General features: G+C 38.8%; 1 protein-coding gene across 1 annotated transcript in view; it reads right to left on the reverse strand.

The window, feature by feature from the left end:
* The window catches only part of SLC13A1 (solute carrier family 13 (sodium/sulfate symporter), member 1), a 24,029-nt gene extending 15,693 nt beyond the window's left edge, over positions 1-8,336 (reverse strand). The window contains exons 1-6 of the mRNA XM_008948633.1: positions 8,233-8,336; positions 6,239-6,367; positions 5,397-5,533; positions 1,310-1,497; positions 665-719; positions 504-575 (exon numbers count right to left, since the gene is read on the reverse strand). Of these exons, the coding sequence (XP_008946881.1) occupies positions 504-575; positions 665-719; positions 1,310-1,497; positions 5,397-5,533; positions 6,239-6,367; positions 8,233-8,331 (680 nt within the window). The 5' untranslated portion in view covers positions 8,332-8,336. The remainder of the gene's footprint in view (positions 1-503; positions 576-664; positions 720-1,309; positions 1,498-5,396; positions 5,534-6,238; positions 6,368-8,232) is intronic.
* Between the last annotated feature and the right edge of the window lie 13,970 nt (positions 8,337-22,306).

A 22,306-nucleotide genomic window follows, 5' to 3' on the forward strand; every position in this document is an offset into this window, starting at 1 on the left:
TTAGAAAGAATATACACCAATTAATGTATAAAAAGGGCTCATCATTAAGCACAAAAATAGGATTCAAGGATGTTCCAGAAGAGCCTGACAATTTTCTGGCAATACAGCTGTGTACAGTGTGCTTTGGTCTGTTGTTACAGTGGTACTACAATTGCTCATGCAAAGGAAAAGGAGGGAGAATCATGTCCTGAAGTCCTTTTCCTGAGCAGTCTCAGTCTTTATAAGAACTTCCTTTGTATACCCTGATATGTACATGCACTTGATATATGCAGTTTGTATTTTGGTGAGGTTTGTTTAACTTATTTAAAATACACTGAAAGCACAAAACCTCTAATGAAATAACTGCATAAGCAAACTGTATGTAGGTGTGTATTTACACGTGTCTCTTATTCACATGAAATTAGCTTCATTGCTAGCTGTGCAATGTTATCTGTTACATAGAAGTAAGAATTAGGATAAAACTAAGTTACACATGTTAGCTGCATAATAAAAAAGACACATTAAGTACCTGTTCCTTTTCTTTTTCATTTTCCTTTTCAATTGTGCATATAGTACTACCCACATCATCGTCATATCTGGAAAAACAAAGGGTTGTATTGAAATAAACAGGTATCTTATTTAGATGAATTCTAAGAACAGAGTTTAGTAAATGAATAACTCTTACGCATTAACTTGTTTTTCTTTCTCTTTCCAGTCACTGCTTTCACATTCTATGTTTTCTGTAAGACATTGATGCAAACACAGGTAAGTATCTAAGGGATGAAGCTGGAAAGACTCCATCAGCATGTCCCATTCCATGAAATCACTTCACATCATCCCATGAATGTATTTACAATTTCCAATCTTAAAAACAGTTGAGTTGTGCCCTGCTGCTTCATGACTTCTGTTCCCAGAGTCTGAATTTTCTAATGAGGAGAAACCTTTCTAATTTGCAACCCAACTATCTCACAAGTTTAGATTCATTTTTTCTCTCCCAACATTACCCTAGAGCTCAAAGAGCTCTTTCCTTTTGCTATAATTTAACCCCTACGGCATTTATAGCTTGCAGTCATATATGTTTTCAGACATTTTACTAGGTCGAACAAGCCACCCTCTTTTCTCCTCTTCTCATGTAACTGCCATATTCTGCACCTGTTTAAATTAATCTTGGTGAACACGAGAGACCTCGCACACAGCAATCCAAGAGAAGGTCACAATAAAGCATGTAATGATGCCAGTGCTTCCCTAGCCATTTGACCTTATTTTATGTGGCGTTTACTCCACTGCAGAGGGAAAGCTGGCCAAGGCAGTAATTGCACCGTGAGCCTACCATCCAGCTCCAGTGCTGGGTTGATGGAGCCGTTAGAACAAGACATCTCCAGCGCATCAGCTTCTGCTTCAGCTCTGGTGATCTGCTGAGCTACAGCCTCTACAATTGGCATCACCATCGCCGCAGCAGAGGTGTTGCTGAGCCACATTGACAGGAAAGCACAGCTAACCATGAAGCCCAGTGTAAGCCTGGAACAGGAGAGAAAAGTCCATGGCTGCTGGAGCAACACCTCTTATCACCACTCTATTTAATAGAAATTCAAAGCTTTTTCAACAGAAAGCTTGAGTATAGGAAACCGAAAGTCTGAAGTTTGTAACTGACCTCTGAGGAAGATTATGATTTAGAATGTTCTTAATCAAAGCCACTGAAATTACTATATTTTAGGGATAACGATCAAATACAATATAAATCAAAACAGAAACAATGTTTATGTACAGAATGATACTGTATGTGAATAATCTTTAAAGAAAGAGTGCCAAGCATGCTACAAGTTCAAATGAAAGTTAAAATTGTTATGCTGCTACATCCTATTCATCTTGTATTGTACAAACTAAGTCAAAACTCTGGACTTATCACTTAGGCTGTCAGTCCTCTAGATACCAGTCCGAGTGTTACAGGAATAAATATTAACAATTCGTAAGTGGTACTTAAGTTAGTTCCTAATCAGAGCCCCAAGATAGGTGTAGGGATTAATGGGAAAGCAAAGGTTATGACAATGTCTTACTCTGGTTTTGGCACAGCTTATACTGTTTACTACAAACAGGAATTGCATCTGTGCAGTTCCTGATCGCGCTGATGCAATGCTCTGAGCTGCACCAGTGACTGGAATCACTCTAGCTTTATGCTAAAAAAAATTCAAATATTCCATGTCCCTTCTGGTGAAGTTGGACGGTAAACTTAGAATGCGAGCCACACTGTCATTTTTAATGTGTTTCTTGGACTTGTAAATAGGATTAGCTCTCTTGGCTTCCTGTCCCAAGGTGTTGGCAGTGTCGTTAAATGCCTGATATGCATCACCACAGCAAGACAACAGCTGTGAGTGGAGGGACTGTGGTGTTGCAGAATTTTTTGAGAAGTCATTCTTGCAATTTGTAAACCTCCTTGCCTAACCTTGATTAGAAAGCCTACAAGGATTACTTAGAACATGAAAACAAGGTTTTATACAGAAAAAAAAAAAGTAGTATTTTATGAAATAAAAATACCATGCAAAAAGCCTCTCATAACTTTTCTTTTCAGCTAATAGCAACATTTCACACTTGATTTTTTCTCAGCAGGGGCACTGTGTCTTTTCTCTGTGCACTTTTAACCAGATAATGATGTACTGATCTGGAGACCTGCAAGGGGTGGACCTTATTCAAAACAAATTGTCGGTAGTAGCATAAAATCTATTAACTTTATGCAGTTTTTGATTAGGTCCTGAGATGGAAATTTGGGAAAAATTGTGTTTTCAGGAGACATTTTTATGCAGAAAATACCAGTCAGGCTAAACACACTGAATATGAATGTTCACACTGTAGAAAAATGTAATTTTTGTACAACCTGCAAGAGGATTTAAAACCCAAGCAAATTAATTCATTTGCTAACTTGTTTCAAAACTGTTCATCATAGATTTCCAGCATTTGATGGACTGATGGTCAGGTACCATTTAGTACAGTGTGGTATATTCTAATGACGGACTAAAATGGATTTGAAAAGTAATACAATATATCCTAACCTGTTCAGCCCCAGTTTGCCAGCATTATTCTCCCTTTGGTATGGTCAAAAATTATTCTGCATGGAAAAGTGGATGATAACTTCATTTATATTCAACTATAAAGTCACTTTCTGCTACCTAATGCACAATCAATGTTTTACTACTCATTCCAGTCTTTGCATGTTGCATAGACATATTCACCTTTACCTGCTAGTCTGCAGACCAGACCACATAGCTCAAATGATGGGAGGCCTTTAGGGACTCACAGGATCATGGAGTTATTTGGGTTGGAAAAGACCTTTAAGATTGAGTCCAACCATAAACCTAGCACTGCCAAGTCCACCACTAAACCATGTCACTAAGGGCCACATCTACACATCTTTTAAATACCTCCAGGGATGGTGACTCAAACTCTCCTCTGGGCAACTTGTCCCAGTGCTTTACAACCCTTTCTGTGGAGAAATATTTCCTAACGTCCAACCTAAACCTCCCCTGGTGCAACTTGAGGCCATTTCCTCTTGTGCTATCACTTGTTACTTGGGAGAAGAGACCTACCCCCATCTTGGTGCAACCTGATTTCAGTAGTTGTAGAGAGTGTTAAGGTCTCCCCTGAGCCTCCTTTTATCCAGGCTAAACAGCCCCAGTTTCCTCAGCCACTTCTTGTTAGACTTGTGCTCGAGGCACTTCACCAGCTTCATGGCTTTTTGAACATGCTCCAGCACCCCAATGTCTTTCTTGGCCTCTCCACCGCTGAGTATACAAACCAGTTTCTCCACAAGAGCGCAGAATGTAAAATCCAGAAGATTCCTAGTATTCTATTTCCACTGCTGCATCCCCCACATCCTCTAACGCAGAAACCTCCTACAAGGATATCTCTACCTTGGACTGGCTGAGGCTCCAACATGCACAGGCTGGCCGGGGGGTCCTGCTAGCAGAGGAGGAGGGCTGTGCACAGAGAGCAGCGTGCAGCACTTTGCCCCGGGTACAGCAAACGAGAAGCAGATGCTGAAAGGTGGGAGGATCCTCTCCTTCACAGAGCATCTTATAATCTTATTATCCTTTTGCCATGATCAGGAAACATGACAGGGCTGAGACAGTTATGAAGGATACTGCTTCCTCAGGGTTACAAAGCTGTCTGGGGAGTTGCTCTAGGTAGCCTCGGCAGCTGGCTGTGCGTTTCTGTGTCCACAGCAAGATCTCCAGCAGTGTTCAGCTCAGCACAGCGTGCCATCCACATGTGTTCTCCCTTTCAAGACTTCAGTCAAAAGATGATGATTTAGAAGTGATCAAAAAAAGAGAAGCTGAAATAACTAAAACGACATAGCTCAAGAATATAGCTAAAGATAATGGGAGGCAGTTGAACAAGAATGTAAGGAGCAATTTGTCAAAAAAGAAAGCTGCTAGCTATCAAAAGATAGGGGAGTAATTAAAATACATGTGATATTTAGAATTAGGACAGGCAAATCACTAAGGAATAGAAATAGTTCTGTATTTCCATAAGTTGTTATTAGATGACCTAAGAGGCATCTTATTTTTTATTGCTGACCCTAGACTTAGGGGTTTCTATTTTTTCTTACTTTTTACATCCTGTCACTGTTTGCTTTATGACAAGGAGTCATAAGCACCATGTATTTTGGGAAGCCAGACTCACTCTACAGATCTTATCTGCAGCCTTACTGGTGCGCTGAAAAATGAATCTGTGGGCCTGACACTTTTCTGCAAGCTTTTAAAGCAAGCAAAGAAAAAAGTTTTCACTTCAGAAGATATATGCTGATATCGAGTAAGTACAGACTGTATGATTTCATTTCCCTCATCATCTCATCCATCTGGGGAAGTTCCTGTTCCTTTGATATTTTCTTCATAGGCAGAAAAAGAAAAAAAAACCATAAATGAAGACATTGTTCATAACATTATTTTCCTTCCCCGCCACATCTTTAGTTTCATGATGATTTTTTTCCTCACTGTGTGTTTGAACTCATCTTGTATTTTTTGGAAGTGTCCAGAATTTTGAAAACAGTATTGAAATACAAATCAACAATAAACATAGCACAGATTTTAAATTGTAGGCATCAGATATGTAATGTACTAGCCACCATTAAGAAACAGAACCCTTACATTATTCACAAATTCATCAGTTGGTTTTTTTTTGTTGTTGTTTAGAAGGATCCTCATTATGAACAGAATCACTGTAGGGAACTTTCAACTAGGATTTCAGTAAAATAATAATGTGTCACCTACAAATCAATCATATAATTTGAAATATCTACTTTGTTTTGGTAGAAAAGAAAGGCTGGATGGATTTCTACTGGAAGAAAAAAGCAGTAGGCAATTATTTCTGGACTACATAGCATTCCACAAGTATTATTTTCCTTCAAGACATTGCTTAGCACATACCATGCAGGGTTGACACCCACCAGCATCACCATTCTTAAGGCCACTCGTTTGTGGAAATCCCATTTTTCTATTGACGTTGCCAAACAAATTACTCCAATAAGCAGCAGATGAAAGTCTTTAAAATAAGCAGATGCCACCTGAAACAAAACCAAAAAATATTCGTTAACTAAATGGTGACTCTATTAATATTTGGTATTATCAGTTTAACAAAAAAAAAATCAGTAATGATATAAATGGAAATAAATATCAATAAATGTTTTTGGCTTAAATTTAGATCCTTAATTTCATTGTAACTGTTAATTTCCTTTAATGAAACGATGCAAGAGTAACTTCACCAAAATGCATGGTGTTAAAATAAAATGAAAAATAAGGCTTATGAACAGCCTAAGATCACCAGCCACATCCTACATATGAACTAAGTCATCAATGAAATGCTGCTTTTGTTAATTTTGTCAAGCTATCCCACAGATAAAAGAATAACTTTAGAGTATGATCATCTGTGGTGTCCTTTCTTTGACATGAAGGTGTACACAGCATTTTGCACATGGGGTCTTTCATGTGTCATCTCACTTCTGTGACATTAAGAATATTTCATAACTATCTTGCATTTCCCTGCCAACTGGCATCTAAGCACTGAATCACAATCTAGAAAAAAATATTGAGAGAAATATGAACAAGTCCTGAGGACAAAGTGTGTAAGCAAGCCTTGAGGCCCACTTACTGTGATTTGCACTCAGAAAATCCATGGATTAGCCTATGAGGGTTCATCATTATGTGGTTCTTTCTTTGGAGAATTTATCATTGAAATTCATAATATGATAAAGAGGAGAAAAAAAGGTTACCTGCTTGGATTCCATTATACCAAACAATGGGAACATAAAGGCAGGGAGCAAAGCTGAAACAGCCAGTGGCAAAGCTTCTGTGAGCCAAAAGATGGCAACTACAAACAACGTGTATGCACATTCTGCTTCCTAGAATACAAAAGGCACCAATAAAAATATGAGTGGATCTCCCAGGAAAAAAAAAAATCACAATTGCAAAAAGTCCAACAATGTCAGTAGAGAGATCTCCCCCACCTGGAATAAGTATGAGTCAAGGGACTTGAGTTCAGAGTACTTATCGTCTGTTATTGATAATCTTGTTAAGATATGAAATATAGTCTGTAAAATAGTTTAAAGAATTTTTTTTTTGGAGAGAGAGTAAAATTACTTAAATTACAGTACTTATGAAAGGTGGAAAAAAGTCAGTTGCCTTTTCCTTCAAGCACAATTAATCATATAGGTCATTCTGGAGCATTCTCACACCATGAATTCACATAAAACACAAATCCTCTACAGCTACGAGCAAACCTTTAAGCCTCTAGGAATATTAACAGTCAACAATAGGTAAATATTTTTTTTTTCCTGTAATCAATGATCTGTCATCAGCATAAATAAGGCAAGGATATAATGTAGTATAAAAAGCATTGTGCAAGACTGACAAGAAACGTGGTTGTTTTTCAGATATCTAATTTTAATGTGTGTCTTTAAATTCCTGGAAAATATTTTTTTTTTTCCTGGAGAATTTACTTCAATGCTGCCTATAAAATACTGCCACAGCCAAATGCAATGAGATCAAGTGAGCCTAGTTTCTTGCAGAATCCTATAAACCTCTTCTACGTGGTTTTGATTTCTATTGCAGCTTGAGGAAAATGGTTTAGATCTTTTAATGCCACTGTTTAGGGCATGGAACTGCTGAACAGCAGCAGAGATGGTTTGTATTGGGAAAGGAATAGTCTAATGAAATGGCTCTGGGAACTTTATGACTAGAAAACAAGAATGTTAAATACAAGTCAGTCAGCTATGGCTAACATTTATTTTTAGGGGGAACCTTGTGTTATGTATGAAACAATTTGATAGCATCAATTCATTTATCACCTAGCAAATGTTCATCTCACTTTCCTACCACATTAAGAATTTCTCAAGAATTTCCTCTCTGTGAGGAAACTGAAAAATTGAAACTGTGATGTGAGACAGTGTGAAGCATGTTGCTCTGTAACCACTACCTATATGTGATGCAAGGACTTCTGAACTGGACTTTCATGTATTGTTAATGCATGATACATATAATGCACGTGTGATAGTACCCCCTAGGAGAATTCCATTTCATTCTGCTGGCATCACAGCTGTACCAAATAGAATCACTAATAAAAATTTAGATAGCTGTTTCATCAGCCTGGAGTTGTCACAAGAGTTATTGAATGCCAGAAGATTTTTTTTTTTTTCAATTAAAATAAAACTAAGGTGTCCTACCACAAACTTTCCTCTATTTAGGAACCAGAGTGAATTTCTCACATCATTGATTCTGGTCATTTGCTATCAGGCAACACAATGTATGATGAAGTTAACAAAATCCATCATCAAATGAAAAGGTAGTTGCAGCTGTCTTCCTGACAATTCATCTCTATTTTCAATCACGCAGAGCTGTTTAACAGTGGCCAAAATGTAATAGTATGGACAGATTTTTTAAGGTAGTCTAGATAGTTTTAAATGAGAAAAACATTTCCTGAACAAGCAAACTAATATATAATTCAGAACTTCATGCAACCGGAATAGAATCTTACATTAAAGCTGTTGTCTTCTCTACATATCTATGCAACTACTCTGAGCTGACCAAAATAAAAAGAAATCTAGCAAAAAAAAAAAAAAAAATTAAAAAAAAATTATAATGCAAACATCATGAAGTCATTCAAGATCCCTTCTGACTGAACCCATTTTCTGTTTCTGAAAAGATCTGGGAATCTCAGGCTTGACATACAGGTGCAAAATATTTTTACCTCTCAAAGTAGGTCACTTACTTTGGTTTTGATGATAAGTGGAAGTGGAAGTAAAAGCAGTGGGGTGAGTACAATGAGCAGGAACCTTCGGTAAACCAGGAGGTAGCTAAGAATCTTCATGGTTGATGGCTTGAAGATGAACTTTCCTGCAGAAACTGCCAAAAAATAGGTCTGACTTTAAATAGCTGACTCTGATTAATATTTTTCCAAGCTATCACCTTTAGCCATTGCTAAAGCAGGCCAGTAAACCAAGTTAAAATTAAATCTTGCTCTTTATTGTTTTAGTGAGTTTATTAACAGTAGGTTGATAAGATAAGTGTTCATCATAAACCAAGGCTAGATGTCAGCCTCCTCATGACTTTCTCTCCCTGACCTTCCTCATAATGACTTTATGTGATTAGAGCAGGTTTTAGACAACTAGATAACCAAAAATTTCAAGTGCTCTCCCGGTTACTGTTGGCTTCAATTGGAAATCAAAACATCTACTACACATAGAATATATCTTCAAAACTAATTAAAGCATTATGTGAAAAGATATGCAAGATAATTTTACCAAACAAAATTAAAAATCCTTCATCTCCATCTGTGGACATATTGAAAACTCGATAGAACAATGTCCTGAGCAAGCTGACATAGCTCTGAACTGTGCTCTGCTTTGAGCAAAGGGTTGGACTAGATGATCCGCAGAAGAGTCTTTCAACCTTAGTATTTCTATTGATTCTATCTGTCTAGAATTTGAAATAAGAAAAATAGGTTTGTACTGTCTGGCCTGGCAGGGACTGTATGATAGCTCATTTTCTCTTCTCATGCAAAAACAGGATAAGGTGTTGCATGAACATCATATAAAGTTTTGAGGAGACAAAAGTAAAAAATAAATAAATCCTTTTGCCTGAATTTTCTGGCTCTCAATAAAAGAAAACTTGGTACAGTCTTTGTAATACAACAGAATAGCATCAAAAACAGAAGAGGAAAAGATAGGAGAGAGGCTTGTACACTATCAGTGGGTGAAGATCAAAAAGGGAAAGAACACGCTGTTCCATGCTCAGGATCTTACATGAAGAAGGAAATTGGAAGAGGACACCGATGAAAGGGTCTTTGAGCTACCATCAGAAAGATCCAAAGTCCAGGTAATAAGGTAGATTTTTACCATCCATATAAATTTTTGATTATAAGGATCTCATGTGTCAGGGTACAGACAAACCAAGTGATCCGGTTGCTAGTGTTGCGGACAAACTTCTGGTTTCAGGAAGGTGTGACTTCGGTTTTACCAGGAAAGAAGTATTTCAAATCTATCTGACAGGAAGGAACTGATTGAAAACTCAAAGATGGGAAATTATTTGAGGATGAAAGTAATAATGAAATAACAGGCTTTTGTACTGCACAGAAAGAACTGGGAGCTGAGACGGACACCTCCTGAGAAGATAATGTAAGGGATAAAGAAGTTCAAGTGAACTGGTAGCTTTTGAAAGGGGCTATTCTAAATATATAATGACAAAACTCGTTTAAAGAATTCAGAGACAGTGAGCAGAGAAGAATGCTATGGTGCCTGAATCAGTAAAGCTTCTAAAATCAAAAAATGAAAAAGAAATTGTATAGGATCTAAAAAATTTGGCATGTGCCTGAGGACTGTTATAAAGGAATACCAAAAATATAGATTGATAAATTCAGGAAGATTGTGGTGGAAAATATATTTTAGTTGGAGATATCAAAGAAAATAGTTTTAAAGTGTTAGAAGTAAGAAGAGTAAAGTGATTTAGTAAACAGAAGGGAAGACAAACTGTAGACTTTCTATGCTTCAGTCTTCACAGAGGTAAATTGCAGTCAATTCTCTAATGAAATTCATTTTAACATGGAAAAGGGAATGCATTATGAGCACAGTGCTGGTGGGAGTGATGAACATTTAAATCTAAGGTATGTATTAAAGTTAACAGTTTGAGAATAAATTCACCCAAAAATCATAGGTTAGAATTTGTGCAGTAATCTGATAAGTATTTTAGAATTTATTCAAATATATTCTGGTATGCAATATATTTGAAAAACTGCAGAGGACTACAATTTCCTAGGAAATTGGCCAGGTATACATAGAAATGAAATACAGATAATATGTCACAATTTTCTTCTTTTAGGGGGCATCTAGCTAAGTGATCAAAGATACAAAATATATGCATTTTATTTGATTTTAATACAGTTTTTAGCTTAACTAATAGCAATTCAGAAGTAAGAGTAGAAAAAATGTTCTAAGGGAAATGATGTCTGGGTGCACAACTGATTAAAAAAACTTGTTGTGGAAGAGCCATTACTAATGTTTCACATTCATACTTAGATGACATTTCAAATAGGACCTATTCTGTCTGGGAATCTATTCTATGGGGTCTGTTCTGGGTCCAGTGCTGTTTAATGTCTTTGTTGGGGACATGGACAGTAGCACTGAGTGCACCCTCAGCAAGTGTGCTGATGACACCGAGCTGTCTGGTGTGGTGGACTCACCTGAGGGAAGGGAGGCCATCCAGAGGGACCTTGACAGACTTGAGAAATGGGCCAATGCAAACTGCACGAGGTTCAACAAGTCAAAGTGCAAGGTCCTGCACCTGGGTCGGGCCAATCCCAGGCACAATTACAAACTGGGTACAGAGCTGGTTGAGAGGAGCCCTGAAGAGGACTTGTGGGTGTTGATTGATGAGAAGCTCATGCAGCCCGGAAGGCCAACAACATCCTGGGGTGCATCAAGGGTGTGCTGGGTGTGGCCAGCAGATCAAGAGACACAATTCTCTCCCTTTACTCTGCTCTTATGAGATCCCACCTCAAATACTGCATCCAATTCTGGTGTCCCCACCATAAAAGGGACATAGATCTGTTGGAATGAGTCCAGAGGAGTACCTCAAAGTTGATCCAGGGGCTGGAGCATCTCTGTTACAAGGATAGGCTGAGGGCACTGGCATTGATCAGCCTGGAGAAGAGAAGCCTCCCGGGAGAACTTATAACTTCGTTCCAATACCTGAAGGGAACCTACAGGAAGGCGGCAGAGGGACTTTTCACAAGAGTGTCCAGTGACAGGGAAAGGAGAAATGCTTTTAAACTGAAGGAGAGTAGGTGTAGACTGGATCTTCAGACAAAGTTCTTCAGTACAATGGTGGTGATAGTGTGGAACAGGTTGCCCAGAGAGGCTGTGGGTGCCCCCTCCCTGGAGGTGTTCAAGGCCAGGTTGGATGAGGCCTTGAGCAACCTAGTCTGGCTGAGAGGCATCCCTGCCTGTGGCAGGGGGGTTGGATTAGATGATCTCTAGGGTCCTTTCCAACCTAAGCCATTCTATGATTCTATGCTAATTAATTTTCTACCCTACATTTTCATTAGTGGTTTGAATCATAAGCTAGAAATGAACAGGACAAACATAATACCTTCTAGCAGATATTAGACCATAAAGGCTGTTTTTTCAACACTCTCAGATCATCATGGGTACAGCAAAATGCCCTGTGGAGATAGGCATACACATTTCAGAATAAAAGAGACAAGGGAAAACAACTTCCAGTACTAATCAAAGTGAATTATTGCTGATGAGGCAGTAGAAATTAGCATGCAGAATTAGCATTGAAATTCTGAAGCCTGTCTACAGTGCCCTGACCTGAGACTTGTAGTCAACCACCAGGAATGGCCAGGGCAAAATGAAGAGCTGAAAGGAATAGGCTTCCTTCCAAACTTATGCTGAAATGTTTCTGGAGCAGTCAACCTTTTACAGGTAACCTGAGAATGGATCATCAGATAGATGCTCGGCTAGATAATGAATTCATAGTGGAGTGAGTTTAGTGGAGGAAGGCTGAAGACTTTCTGAGTGACCATGGAATCTGGCACAAAACCTTCCTTATAGGCAGGAACCAGAAATAAGCAAAGATATGGAAAGCTGCTTACAAGGACCTTAAGCATACACCTCTGCATGGAAGAGGAAAGGGGTTTTGATATGATTTGTGATATTACTGAATGATTAGGGAAAAAAATAATAAATTGAATTTGAAAAATAAGAATGTGTTTGCAACAATGAAAAAAAAAATAGTAGAAAAGAGGTGAAGTTTGTAGGGAGAAACAGTTTTTCTTATTATACTAGCCACTGTTAGCTGATCCAAGCCACTGCTGATCCCTCACTCCCTCACCTTCTTGGAAAGCTTTATTTATGTTTGTTATGTCTTGAGTTAACTGCTGTCAATTCCTGTGTCTTTTCTCAGTAGCTGAACTGAGTTTTGTGGCTCACCTTTCCAGATATCAGGAGAGCTGCTGGGGAAGATCCTTTTATGCTGAAGCTTTGTCTAGATTTGTATTTGCAACTTGGCTGAGGACTACTGTTTCTCCTTCATACTTGAATAAGGGCCTGTGTGCCAGGAAAGTCATCAGTGAGTGGGGCAACACAGTTGATGAAGTGTCTGGGAAAGAGGAAAGAAAGATTCAGATTCTTCTGAAAGCTGATTTTGCCGTAAAACAAAGCAAGACCAATGGACTTGCATGAGAGATCCAGTTGTGGGGCATAAAATGGCAAGATGAACACCATCACATCCCAATAGGTTTGACCAATAAGATAACAGTCACATCCCTACTGGTTAGCAAAAAAGAAACACAGACTTCCCTAGGCATTGTGGGACCCTGGAGAATGCCTATTACATGTACCAGTCAGTCTGGGAGTCCTCTCTGTTGAGTGGCCCAAAATAACTGTTTTTACTGAGGCTCTGAGCAAAAAACTGTTGAATGGATCAAACAGCAGATAGTTCATACGTGGGCCAATCCAGTCAGGATCAGATGTGAGAAATTATGTTGCTGCTGGGGAGCATGACCTCAACTGGAGCCTCTGGCAGAGAGCATCTGGAGAGACCCAAAGTCAGCCTTGACCATTTTTGGTCAAGGGTTTTGGAGCTAGGATTATAGAGCATTTCACTCAAAGATTGGCGTACAGCTGGTGGGGATGGAGAAATGTAGTGTGTACATCAAGGAGACTAAACCTTGGGGAGGAAAATAGCATGTGATATGGGTTGCACATAATAGTACAAGTAGTACTGTCTTTCACTGAAACCAACAGAGAATGAGCCTCATGAGAAGCCAGGCAAGTACAGCCCAAGTCAACAGTTTAACACAATATGCCATCTCACCTGTCCTGAGCAGCTATCTTAACACATGAAGCCCAAGTCCTAGATTAAACAAACTGAATGGACATTTTATAAACATTTTACAGGGGTGGCCCATAGACTAAAGGAATATCTGTGAACATACATCTGTATCTATATCTTACATGACAGTAGAGAGGGTGGTGTATATTGGGGAGGTACTGGCTAGAGTAAGACCTGAACAAGACAAAATGATATGGAATAAAGGATGGAGATCGCACTGGGTTTGTCTAGAATGGATTTATTTTGTTCATAGCTGCCCATATGGTGTTGGCTTGGATCTTGTGATGTTTTGGATTTATGACTAAAAGCATAGATAACACACCAGTGTCTTGGTTATTGCTGAGCAGTTGTTTCACAGCAGCTAGACATTCACGCTCTGCCCTCCCAGCGAGTAGGTTGGGGATGCACAAGAAGCTGGCGGGGTACACACCAAAGGAAACTAACCCAAACTGATCAAAGGCATATTTCATTCCATATAAAATCATGTTTAGCAACAAAAACTGAGGGGGACAGTTGTTTTGAGAAGGCAGACTTTGCTCAGAGGCTGGCTGGGCAACAGTCTACGTGTGGGAGATGGTCAATGATTGCCTTTGTGCCCATTTTATTTATTTATTTATTTTATGCTTCACTTCACACATTAAATTACCTCAACCCACAGTTTGTCTCTCTTTTGCTCTTTCTATTCTCTCCCCACTCTGCTGGGGTTAGAGCAGATGAGCACCTGGGTGGTGCTTAGGCACTGAATGGTGTCAACCCACCACACCTTGTTAACTGCCTTGCAAGTTACATTATCACTCTCTATCTTATCATGGATTTATCTTTTGACCATCTTAGACAATACTACTGTGCCAAGCATAGAGAAACACCAGTTAAGCAATATTTCCTGGGAATTTCAAAAGCATGTAGAATTTTAGTGCACTGCTCAGCAGGGCAGGTTCCTTGGAAATGTGGAGAAAAAAAAATTAGTATTTCCTTGTCAAAGGTTGATCATATGGTATTAGCAGGATACCTTTATGGTATAAGATAAGCAACATTTTAGAGCAGCACATCTGATCTAGTAGCAAAGTATGACTAATGTGCATCACTGCAAGAGCTGTTAAGATGGGTAAGGTACTGCCCAAAGGGATAACATCAGTGGAAGAACACTCAGAGCAAAGGAATGTTATAAAAGCAAATTTTCAGAGATATTTAAAGCTTTTATTATTTTACAAAATTTTAACAGTGATTCTCATGATACTTATTAATAACAAAATTGAGAGGCATTATTAATAAAGTTTTTTATCTAACAATCTGACAGCTTGAATTCTTAAGTCATCGTATTCTAAATTGGTCACCATAACCCTTTTTTTTTTGCAATTTACAGAGAGATGTAAATACTTCCACCTCGCTTAACTGAGGTGCTTATACCAGCCTGAGGTAACTTACACATCAGAAATGAGTATTTCTCTTCACCGACTACAAAAAGCCCTAGGCAAATGGGTTGAAGCAAGATGTCTAACTTTTAGATGTCTGTGCTAGGACAGATGTATTCTACCCTCTGCCTATCTGAGAAAAAATCTCAAGAAGCTATCTGAAGTCAAGAATGGCTGCACAAGACCTGGAGCACTGAGCAAAGAACCAACTCTCTCTGCCTTGAGTTTAAGCAAATTGGATATAGCATGTACCCATCAATAAACACAATTGCATCCGACTTGTAAACTTCATTATTGCTACTGAATAATTACTTTTCACTCCCTCCTCATAACCATAAAAAGTGGAAAACATTTCTAATTTCATTTGTGTATTAATTTACCAGTGGCTGGGGTCAAGGGGTTTCTTTATTACCAGAGAAAAATTAAACATCTTTAGTATGAACCCAACATTGATTACCACTTTCTGAAAGATGCCATTGAGACTAAATGTTTACTAAAGAGAAAGCATAGAAATTAAATCACAAACACTAATTTCCCAAGATCTTGTATATTCTCTAAGGCTTTTAACCAATTCAGGAAATTTTGCCTAGTTGCTTCCCATTGTTACCACTCATTATTTTTCCTCAAAAGCGTAATAGCTTTTGGAACTGAGAATTCTATTTATATCCCCAGAAAACACAGTTGAAGAGAATGAAACTCTCCTTCTCCCTCTCTTTCTCTCTGTTACAGATGTGAAAGCAGGGAAGTAAAAGCAGTCAATATTACACCGAGGATCAGTGGCAGAATTGGGTGTGTAGCCACAGGTGTCTCCCACCAGAAACACAGAGAATCCCATAGAATCAGAAATGAAGAGAAGCAATAATATGGCAGTGGTGGGCCTGGATCAAGATTTTCTTCTCTGAAAACTACAAGGGAACCAAAGCAACAGATGCTGGGAAAATGCAATAGCACATCTAAGGTTTAGCACCTGGGGGTGTCAGATGAAATTCCATCCTGAAGTGCTCCCATTTCTAAGTACATATCAAGCATGATGATAGACAACTGCTTCAACAACTCTAAATGCTCTAAAAACTCTGTTAGTTAGTAAATCTTTTGGGAAATGTGATTTGGTGCATTTTAAACTGTGTTTTTTCATTTTCCCACTGGTCTTTTTTAAAACTGTCTCCTAAGGAACAGTTTCTTCTAAGATTAGCAGAATGCTACCAGGGACCATGGAATATATATGGGAAAGGAAGTAAACTGACATACAGAGCAATCAAGGGAAAAAGGTACCATTCTGGAATTTAAATAGCTTGAGATTCAAGACTCCAAACAATATGTGAGCTCTATCTCCAGAGTAAGGCTTCTTGAAATAATCTGGGTGTTGTACTCCTGTAGTCTTGGCCTGAGTTGCTAAAGAGTGGTAGTTTAGTTAAAAAAAGAAAACTACAGGGCACTTTTTTTTTTTTCCCCCCAATTTCCCTTGCATTTTTGTTTCTAAACTCTGGAAGAGGTTATTGACAACTTTTGGAGAATCAGTTCACAGAAACCACATGAAATCTATTTTCAGCATGTGATGAGAGAAGAAGAAACACATTTGATACTTACATTCAGGCTGTGTTTCTGAATGGACAGAACCTGACATGTTGAATAAATTTCCAGATTCCTTACTGCATAAAAGCAAACAAATGGAAAAGAAACAAAATTCAATGACTTGACTGAAAATTTTAAAGACTAAAAAGTTTACCCTTCATTGTGAGGACATTATATCATTCCCTTTAGTTAGAATAGAATCCCACTGTGCCTGAGGGACATTAGTGCCATGATTTTTCAAGATGCTGTACTTGCAGCGTTTTTCTTTGAATCAGTTTAAGTGCTTCAGCAATTACTATATAATCTTCCACCTTTCTGAAGCAGAATCCTCTCTTCTAATTACACTAGCTAGCACAGAGTCTGTGATATTCCTGTGAGTCTTCCCACCAGAATCACTGGTCAGAGACACAAATTAGCATTTCCAGGATGTAAACTACATAAAAATTTCCTGTAACAATTCTTCCAGTTAGCTTCAGAAGTGAAAGCAATTTAGTGTCATCAATGCAATATTGTGTCTACTGTAAATAAGTTCTGCTGAAAGTGTTACCTGGGTGGAGCATGTCATTAACCAAGTAAGTCTACATACTGGAGCCTTTCCTGGAAATCTATCTGGGGGATCTGCCACCCAGCTTCCATGCTATTTACCCATCGAGGACCTCTCTGCTGAGCTCAGTATGGGACTCTTCATGAAGGAATTGCCATGCTTCCACTTTGTCCAATGTTTTGCTCCACTCTCGTTCCAGAGGCTTCTCTAATTCCTCAGCCTCCTGTACATGGTTGTCCAATGTGTTCCTTTTAAGGACAACAGTCATTCTGCCTTTAGGCAATTGATAACCGTACTCCTAAATTCTGGCAAACTTGCCTTGCCAACTATCAATATGTGATGAAAAAAAAAGTCTTCAAAAACTTTCCATCTTCCTACATATCCTGCTCACTGACTGAATGGGCAACAATAGAATTCTTTAAGAAACATGTCCTCTGGGCTGCTGTCACGTGACTGGCACAATATCAGAACGCCAATTTTGAATCATTTCTAGGACTGATTTACCATTTAACAATTTTTTCGCCTCCCTAAAACGTGGCCTCCATGTTTATTCTTGTGGAATGACTGCTATATAGTTGATACTGTGTGAATCCAAGACTGCCGTGTGCACCAAAACCTGTAACTCTAGTGGATCTGCATGAACAAGTCTTCTTACCAGAAGAGATGCTCAGAAAGCCTGGGCCTGTCTGTGTGCACAGCAAAGTGGCTATATGGGCAGATCTGTTTGCCATACATCATGACTAATGCTCTCCTGGAGTTTTAGCACAGACTTTTCAGACTTCTTCCCACAGGAATGTGTACATTCATGAAAACATAGAATCAAAGAATGGTTTGGGTTGGAAGGGACCTTTAAATGTCATCTAGTCCAACTGTCCCACAGTGAGCAGGGACATCTTCAGCTAGATCAGGTTAATCAGAGCCCCACCCAAACTGACCCTGAATGTTTCCAGGGATGTGGCATCTACCATCTCTCTGGGCAACCTGTGCCAATGTTTTATCACCGTCATTGTAAAAAAAGGTCTTCCTTATATTTAGTCTAAATCTACCTTCTTTTAGTTTAAAACCATCACCCCTTGTCCTGTTGCAGCAGGCCCTGCTAAAGAGATTGTCCCCATCTTTCTTATAGTCTCCCTTTAAGTACTGAAAGGCCATGATAAGGCCTCCCTGGATCCTTCTCTTTTTCAGGCCAAACAACCCCAACTTCTCAGCCTTTCTTCATAGGAGAGGTGTTCCAGCCCTTTGACCATCTTTGTGGCCCTCATTTGGACCTTCTCCAACAGGTCCACATCTTTCTTGTGCAGAGGACTCCAAAGCTGGACACAGTACTCTAGGTGAGATCTCACCAGAGTGGAGTAGAGGGTGAGAATTACCTGCCTTGACCTGCTGGCCATGGCTCTTTTGATGCAGCCCAAGAGACAGTTGACCTTCTGGGCTGTGAGCACACATTGCCAGCTCATGTCCAACTTGTCATCCACCAGTATCCCCAAGTCCTTCTCTGCAGGGCTGTTCTCAATCCCTTAATCCCCCAGCCTGTATTGATAACAAGGATTGCCCCAGCTCAGGTGCAGACCATGCACTTGGCCTTGTTGAACCTCCTGAGGTCCATATAGGCCCACTTCTCAATCTTTTCCAGGTCCCTCTGGATGGCATCCTAACCCTCTGGTGTGACACACCACTCAGCTTGTTAACATCCACAGACTTGCTGAGGGTACATTCAATCCCACTATTTCATTGATGGAGATACTGAACAGCACTGTATGGTCTCTGTACAGACCCCTGAGAGATGCCACTTGGCACTGATCCCCATCTGGACATCAAGCCATTGACCACTACTCTCTGGATGTGACCATCCAACCATCCATCCACCAAATCCACATCTCTCCAATTTAGAGAGCAGGATGTTGTGGGGGATTGAGTCAAAGGCTTTACAGAAATCTGAGTCGATGACATCCATAGCTCTTCCCTTGTCCATTGATGTAGTCACTCCACCACAGAAGGCCACTAGGTTAGGCAGGACTTGCCCTTGGTGAAGGCATGCTGGCTGTCTTGAATCACCTTTTTTTCCTCTGTGTGCCTTAGCATAGCTTCGAGGGGGATCTGTTGCATGATCTTCCCAGAACAGAAGTGAAGCTAATGGATCAATAGTTCCCAGGGTCCTCCTTTCTACCCTTTTTGAAATGGGTGAAATGTTTCCCTTTTTCTAGTCTCCAGTGACTTTACCTGACTGCCATGACCTTTCAAAGACCATGGAGAGTGACTTGGCAACTACAGCACACAATTCCCTCAGTTCTCATCCCGGATGCATCTCATCAGGTCCTATAGACTTGTGTATGTATTCTTCATATAACAAGGTGCTAGAGACAGTGCTAGAGTAAACACAGACTAGTAAGCCTCTGCATTACATGAAGTGCTAATAATATTCCTCAAGCTTACAAAACACAAGCTTGGCACTGAATTTCAAAATATGTTTCTGAAAATAGTGCGCTATTTTCAGCAAACATTCTGAGCTAGAAAAAAGCAGATGCCACCTGATGAAACACTATACTATGCTTTTGATTTTTATCACCTCAGAGGAGGAATTTTGCTTTAAAATTTGCTGCACAATATGACTCCCAGATTAAGTTTTTCATTTTTGGAAGACTATGTGTCCAAGCTCTGTTGGGATGCGGCTTTGAGCAACCTGATCTAGTAGGAGGTGTCCTTGCCAACAGCAGGGGGGTGGACTAGATGTTCTTTAAAGGTCCCTTCCAACCCAAACGATTCTATATTTAGTTTCAGAGAGATGCAAAAGCATCATGAAATAAAGTTTGCCTAGAATGTGGGTTTGCTTCTAGAGGGCTTTCCTTTGTGAAGTCAAGTCTATTTTACCTTCTATCAACTAAAATTTGAGTCAATAGTGCCATAATGATGTCTATGGAGAAGAAGCATGAGAAGGAAAAATATTTCAACAATTTTATCAATTGTTTAAAATTGTTTAAAATTCTTTCAGGTGATGATAGCTAATTGGAAGTAGTATGATTATACTTTTTGCAACTGACATTTTCTGTGTATTAGCATGTCATCAGCTATGTTGGTTTTTATCTAAGATGTTCAATCAGTTGTGTTATTGTTGAGGAAAGTTGTTAATCAGCAAAAGTCATTAACTATTATCTTTGATTTATACTCAGAACAAAGTTCAATTGCTTCCTTGAAAACAACAAAACATAAATTATTGCAAAGAAGAGTAGTAAATTTATTCTGGTGAAACACAAAATTGAAAAAAGATGGTGTGTCAAAAATATGGAGGAAGTTTTAACTTCAATGTCATTCTGTGAAATTTCTCAGTGGTGTAATTATTCTAAACTGATCATTCTTAGACTGAATCTTATGATTTTTTATTTTGTAGTTGCTAATCCCTTTAATAGTTTGCTTTTTTCCAGTAAAATACATTTTTATTTCCATTTTTTAAATACAATTTAAATGCCCTTTTATTTATTTAATATCCCTCCATTATGTTTATCTTTGTGGCAAAAGAATTGCACATTTTTTTTCATCTATGTAGAATTTCATTGATCAAGTTTCCGTTACATTAACTCTATGTTCTCCACATTCAGGCCATAGGAATATAATTCCATTTTATCTTCTCAGTACAGATTCTTTATTAAGAAAGAAAACTTCACGTGAATACTATATTTTCCAAAATCTTATCTGCTTTTTTCATAAATGTTCAGATGTAAAAACACACTAAAAAAATATATCTTGTAAGGGTTAGTTATGTGGAAATATTGGACTTCGTATTACTTTTGAGTTTGGAGGTATGTATTTTCTGACAATATTCTTATGTACATTTGTTTTTATAAATTTTACCAAACTGCTAGAGCTCATCCAGAGTCTTCTCATTGACAGGTGTATATTTTAGGTAATCTTCAATCCCATTTTCCTTGTTCCTTCCTCGATTTTCAGTCATCCTTTGTCTCTTTTTCAGTGACCAGGTTATCATCAACAACAAAGTTTTTCAGTCATTTCTGTTTATAAGGTCCTGAGAATATTTCATAGCCAGATCAAAGACAGGTTTATCTTAATCAAGACTTTACTTCCTAATCTTTCACTAATTTTGGACAAGAAACACGCAGATATATTTACTCAGGGATTCTTTCTAATCTAGATTCTCTCACGTAAAACTTCTACATCATCTACCAGCAAAACAAACGCCACGAGTACTCCCATCTCCCCACGCTGCAGCAAACAAACTCAACTTGCAATAAAACCTGCTTGTGAAGTCTTGGAGCCAGCTGAACACATTCCTCTTTTTACTCATTCAGCTGGATGTCTGTCAATACCTAGTAAACCCTGAACAAGCTCGGCTTAGCAGAGCGTCTCCTGTGCTGCCAGGAGACTGAGCGCCTGGCTGGTAGTAACTGTGGACTTGTAACGTGCCACAGGTCAAACGGTCCCCCAGTGAAAAGGGACAGGCATGGAGCAAGCTGCTGCTTGAACCAGAGAGTAAGGTACGAGCAGACGTATCCATTCAGCATGGCCGGGGAATCTTCCTGTTAGCAAAATTTAAATTTCAGGCTGAAACTGCGGTGATGAGAGGAGACTGCAGCCACGCAACTGCCGCTGGAGTGAGGTAGAAGTGGGTGGACATAGTCTCTGCTCCCATTTTCATGTCTATATTCATGTGTACTTATTTTACCACTGACTGAAATTAATCATAGAAAACTAAGGCAACTATATCATTAATAACATGTCTCAAGAATAATCCAAAACGCAGATGCAGTTGGTGGGATGTTGCAGCTACATCCCATTGTCACATGAATTAACAAGTGCCTGCCTTAACTTAGATAAACAAAGTGTTCTCCACTTCTTATCGTACAAGAAGTTTCACTGAGTTTGGGAGCAATATCCTTAACGTGTTATGAGATAGGTAACACATGACTCCATGTGCTATGCTGGAATTTTTTTTTTTTTCTTTCAGGAAAATGGTTTCTTGTGGAATAGAAGTCTCAACAAGAGAGCACATTTATATCAATGTAAATTAATCAACAGTGAAGGAAAGCATGTATTTAAATGAAAAAATGTATTTAAAGGAAAACAGCAATTATTAAAGGCCAAAAATACTCAGATGTGAAATCACACTGTAAGTCTCCCCTTTAACCTTGTAATATGTTTATTAAATACTGAAAAAATACAGAAGAGAAAAATATTAACCAATAGTTGCTTAACCACTAATATTTTCTTTTAGAAAAGACCAAGTTCAGAGATCAGGTCCAGAGTTACACTGACCCAAATTTTAAGGCTCTTCCAGTTTGCCTCATTTGCATTTGAATTAGTATTGAACTCAAACAGCCTGAACATCAGGGAGCAGTAATCGTGAACTTTGGCTAGCACCCATCCCCTTCTCCCTTATTCTGAATTAATTACTTATTTCAGATTCAAAGCAA

The sequence above is a fragment of the Merops nubicus genome, unplaced genomic scaffold (genome assembly GCF_000691845.1).
Source record: "Merops nubicus isolate BGI_N331 unplaced genomic scaffold, ASM69184v1 scaffold13551, whole genome shotgun sequence".
Lineage (NCBI taxonomy): Eukaryota > Metazoa > Chordata > Aves > Coraciiformes > Meropidae > Merops > Merops nubicus.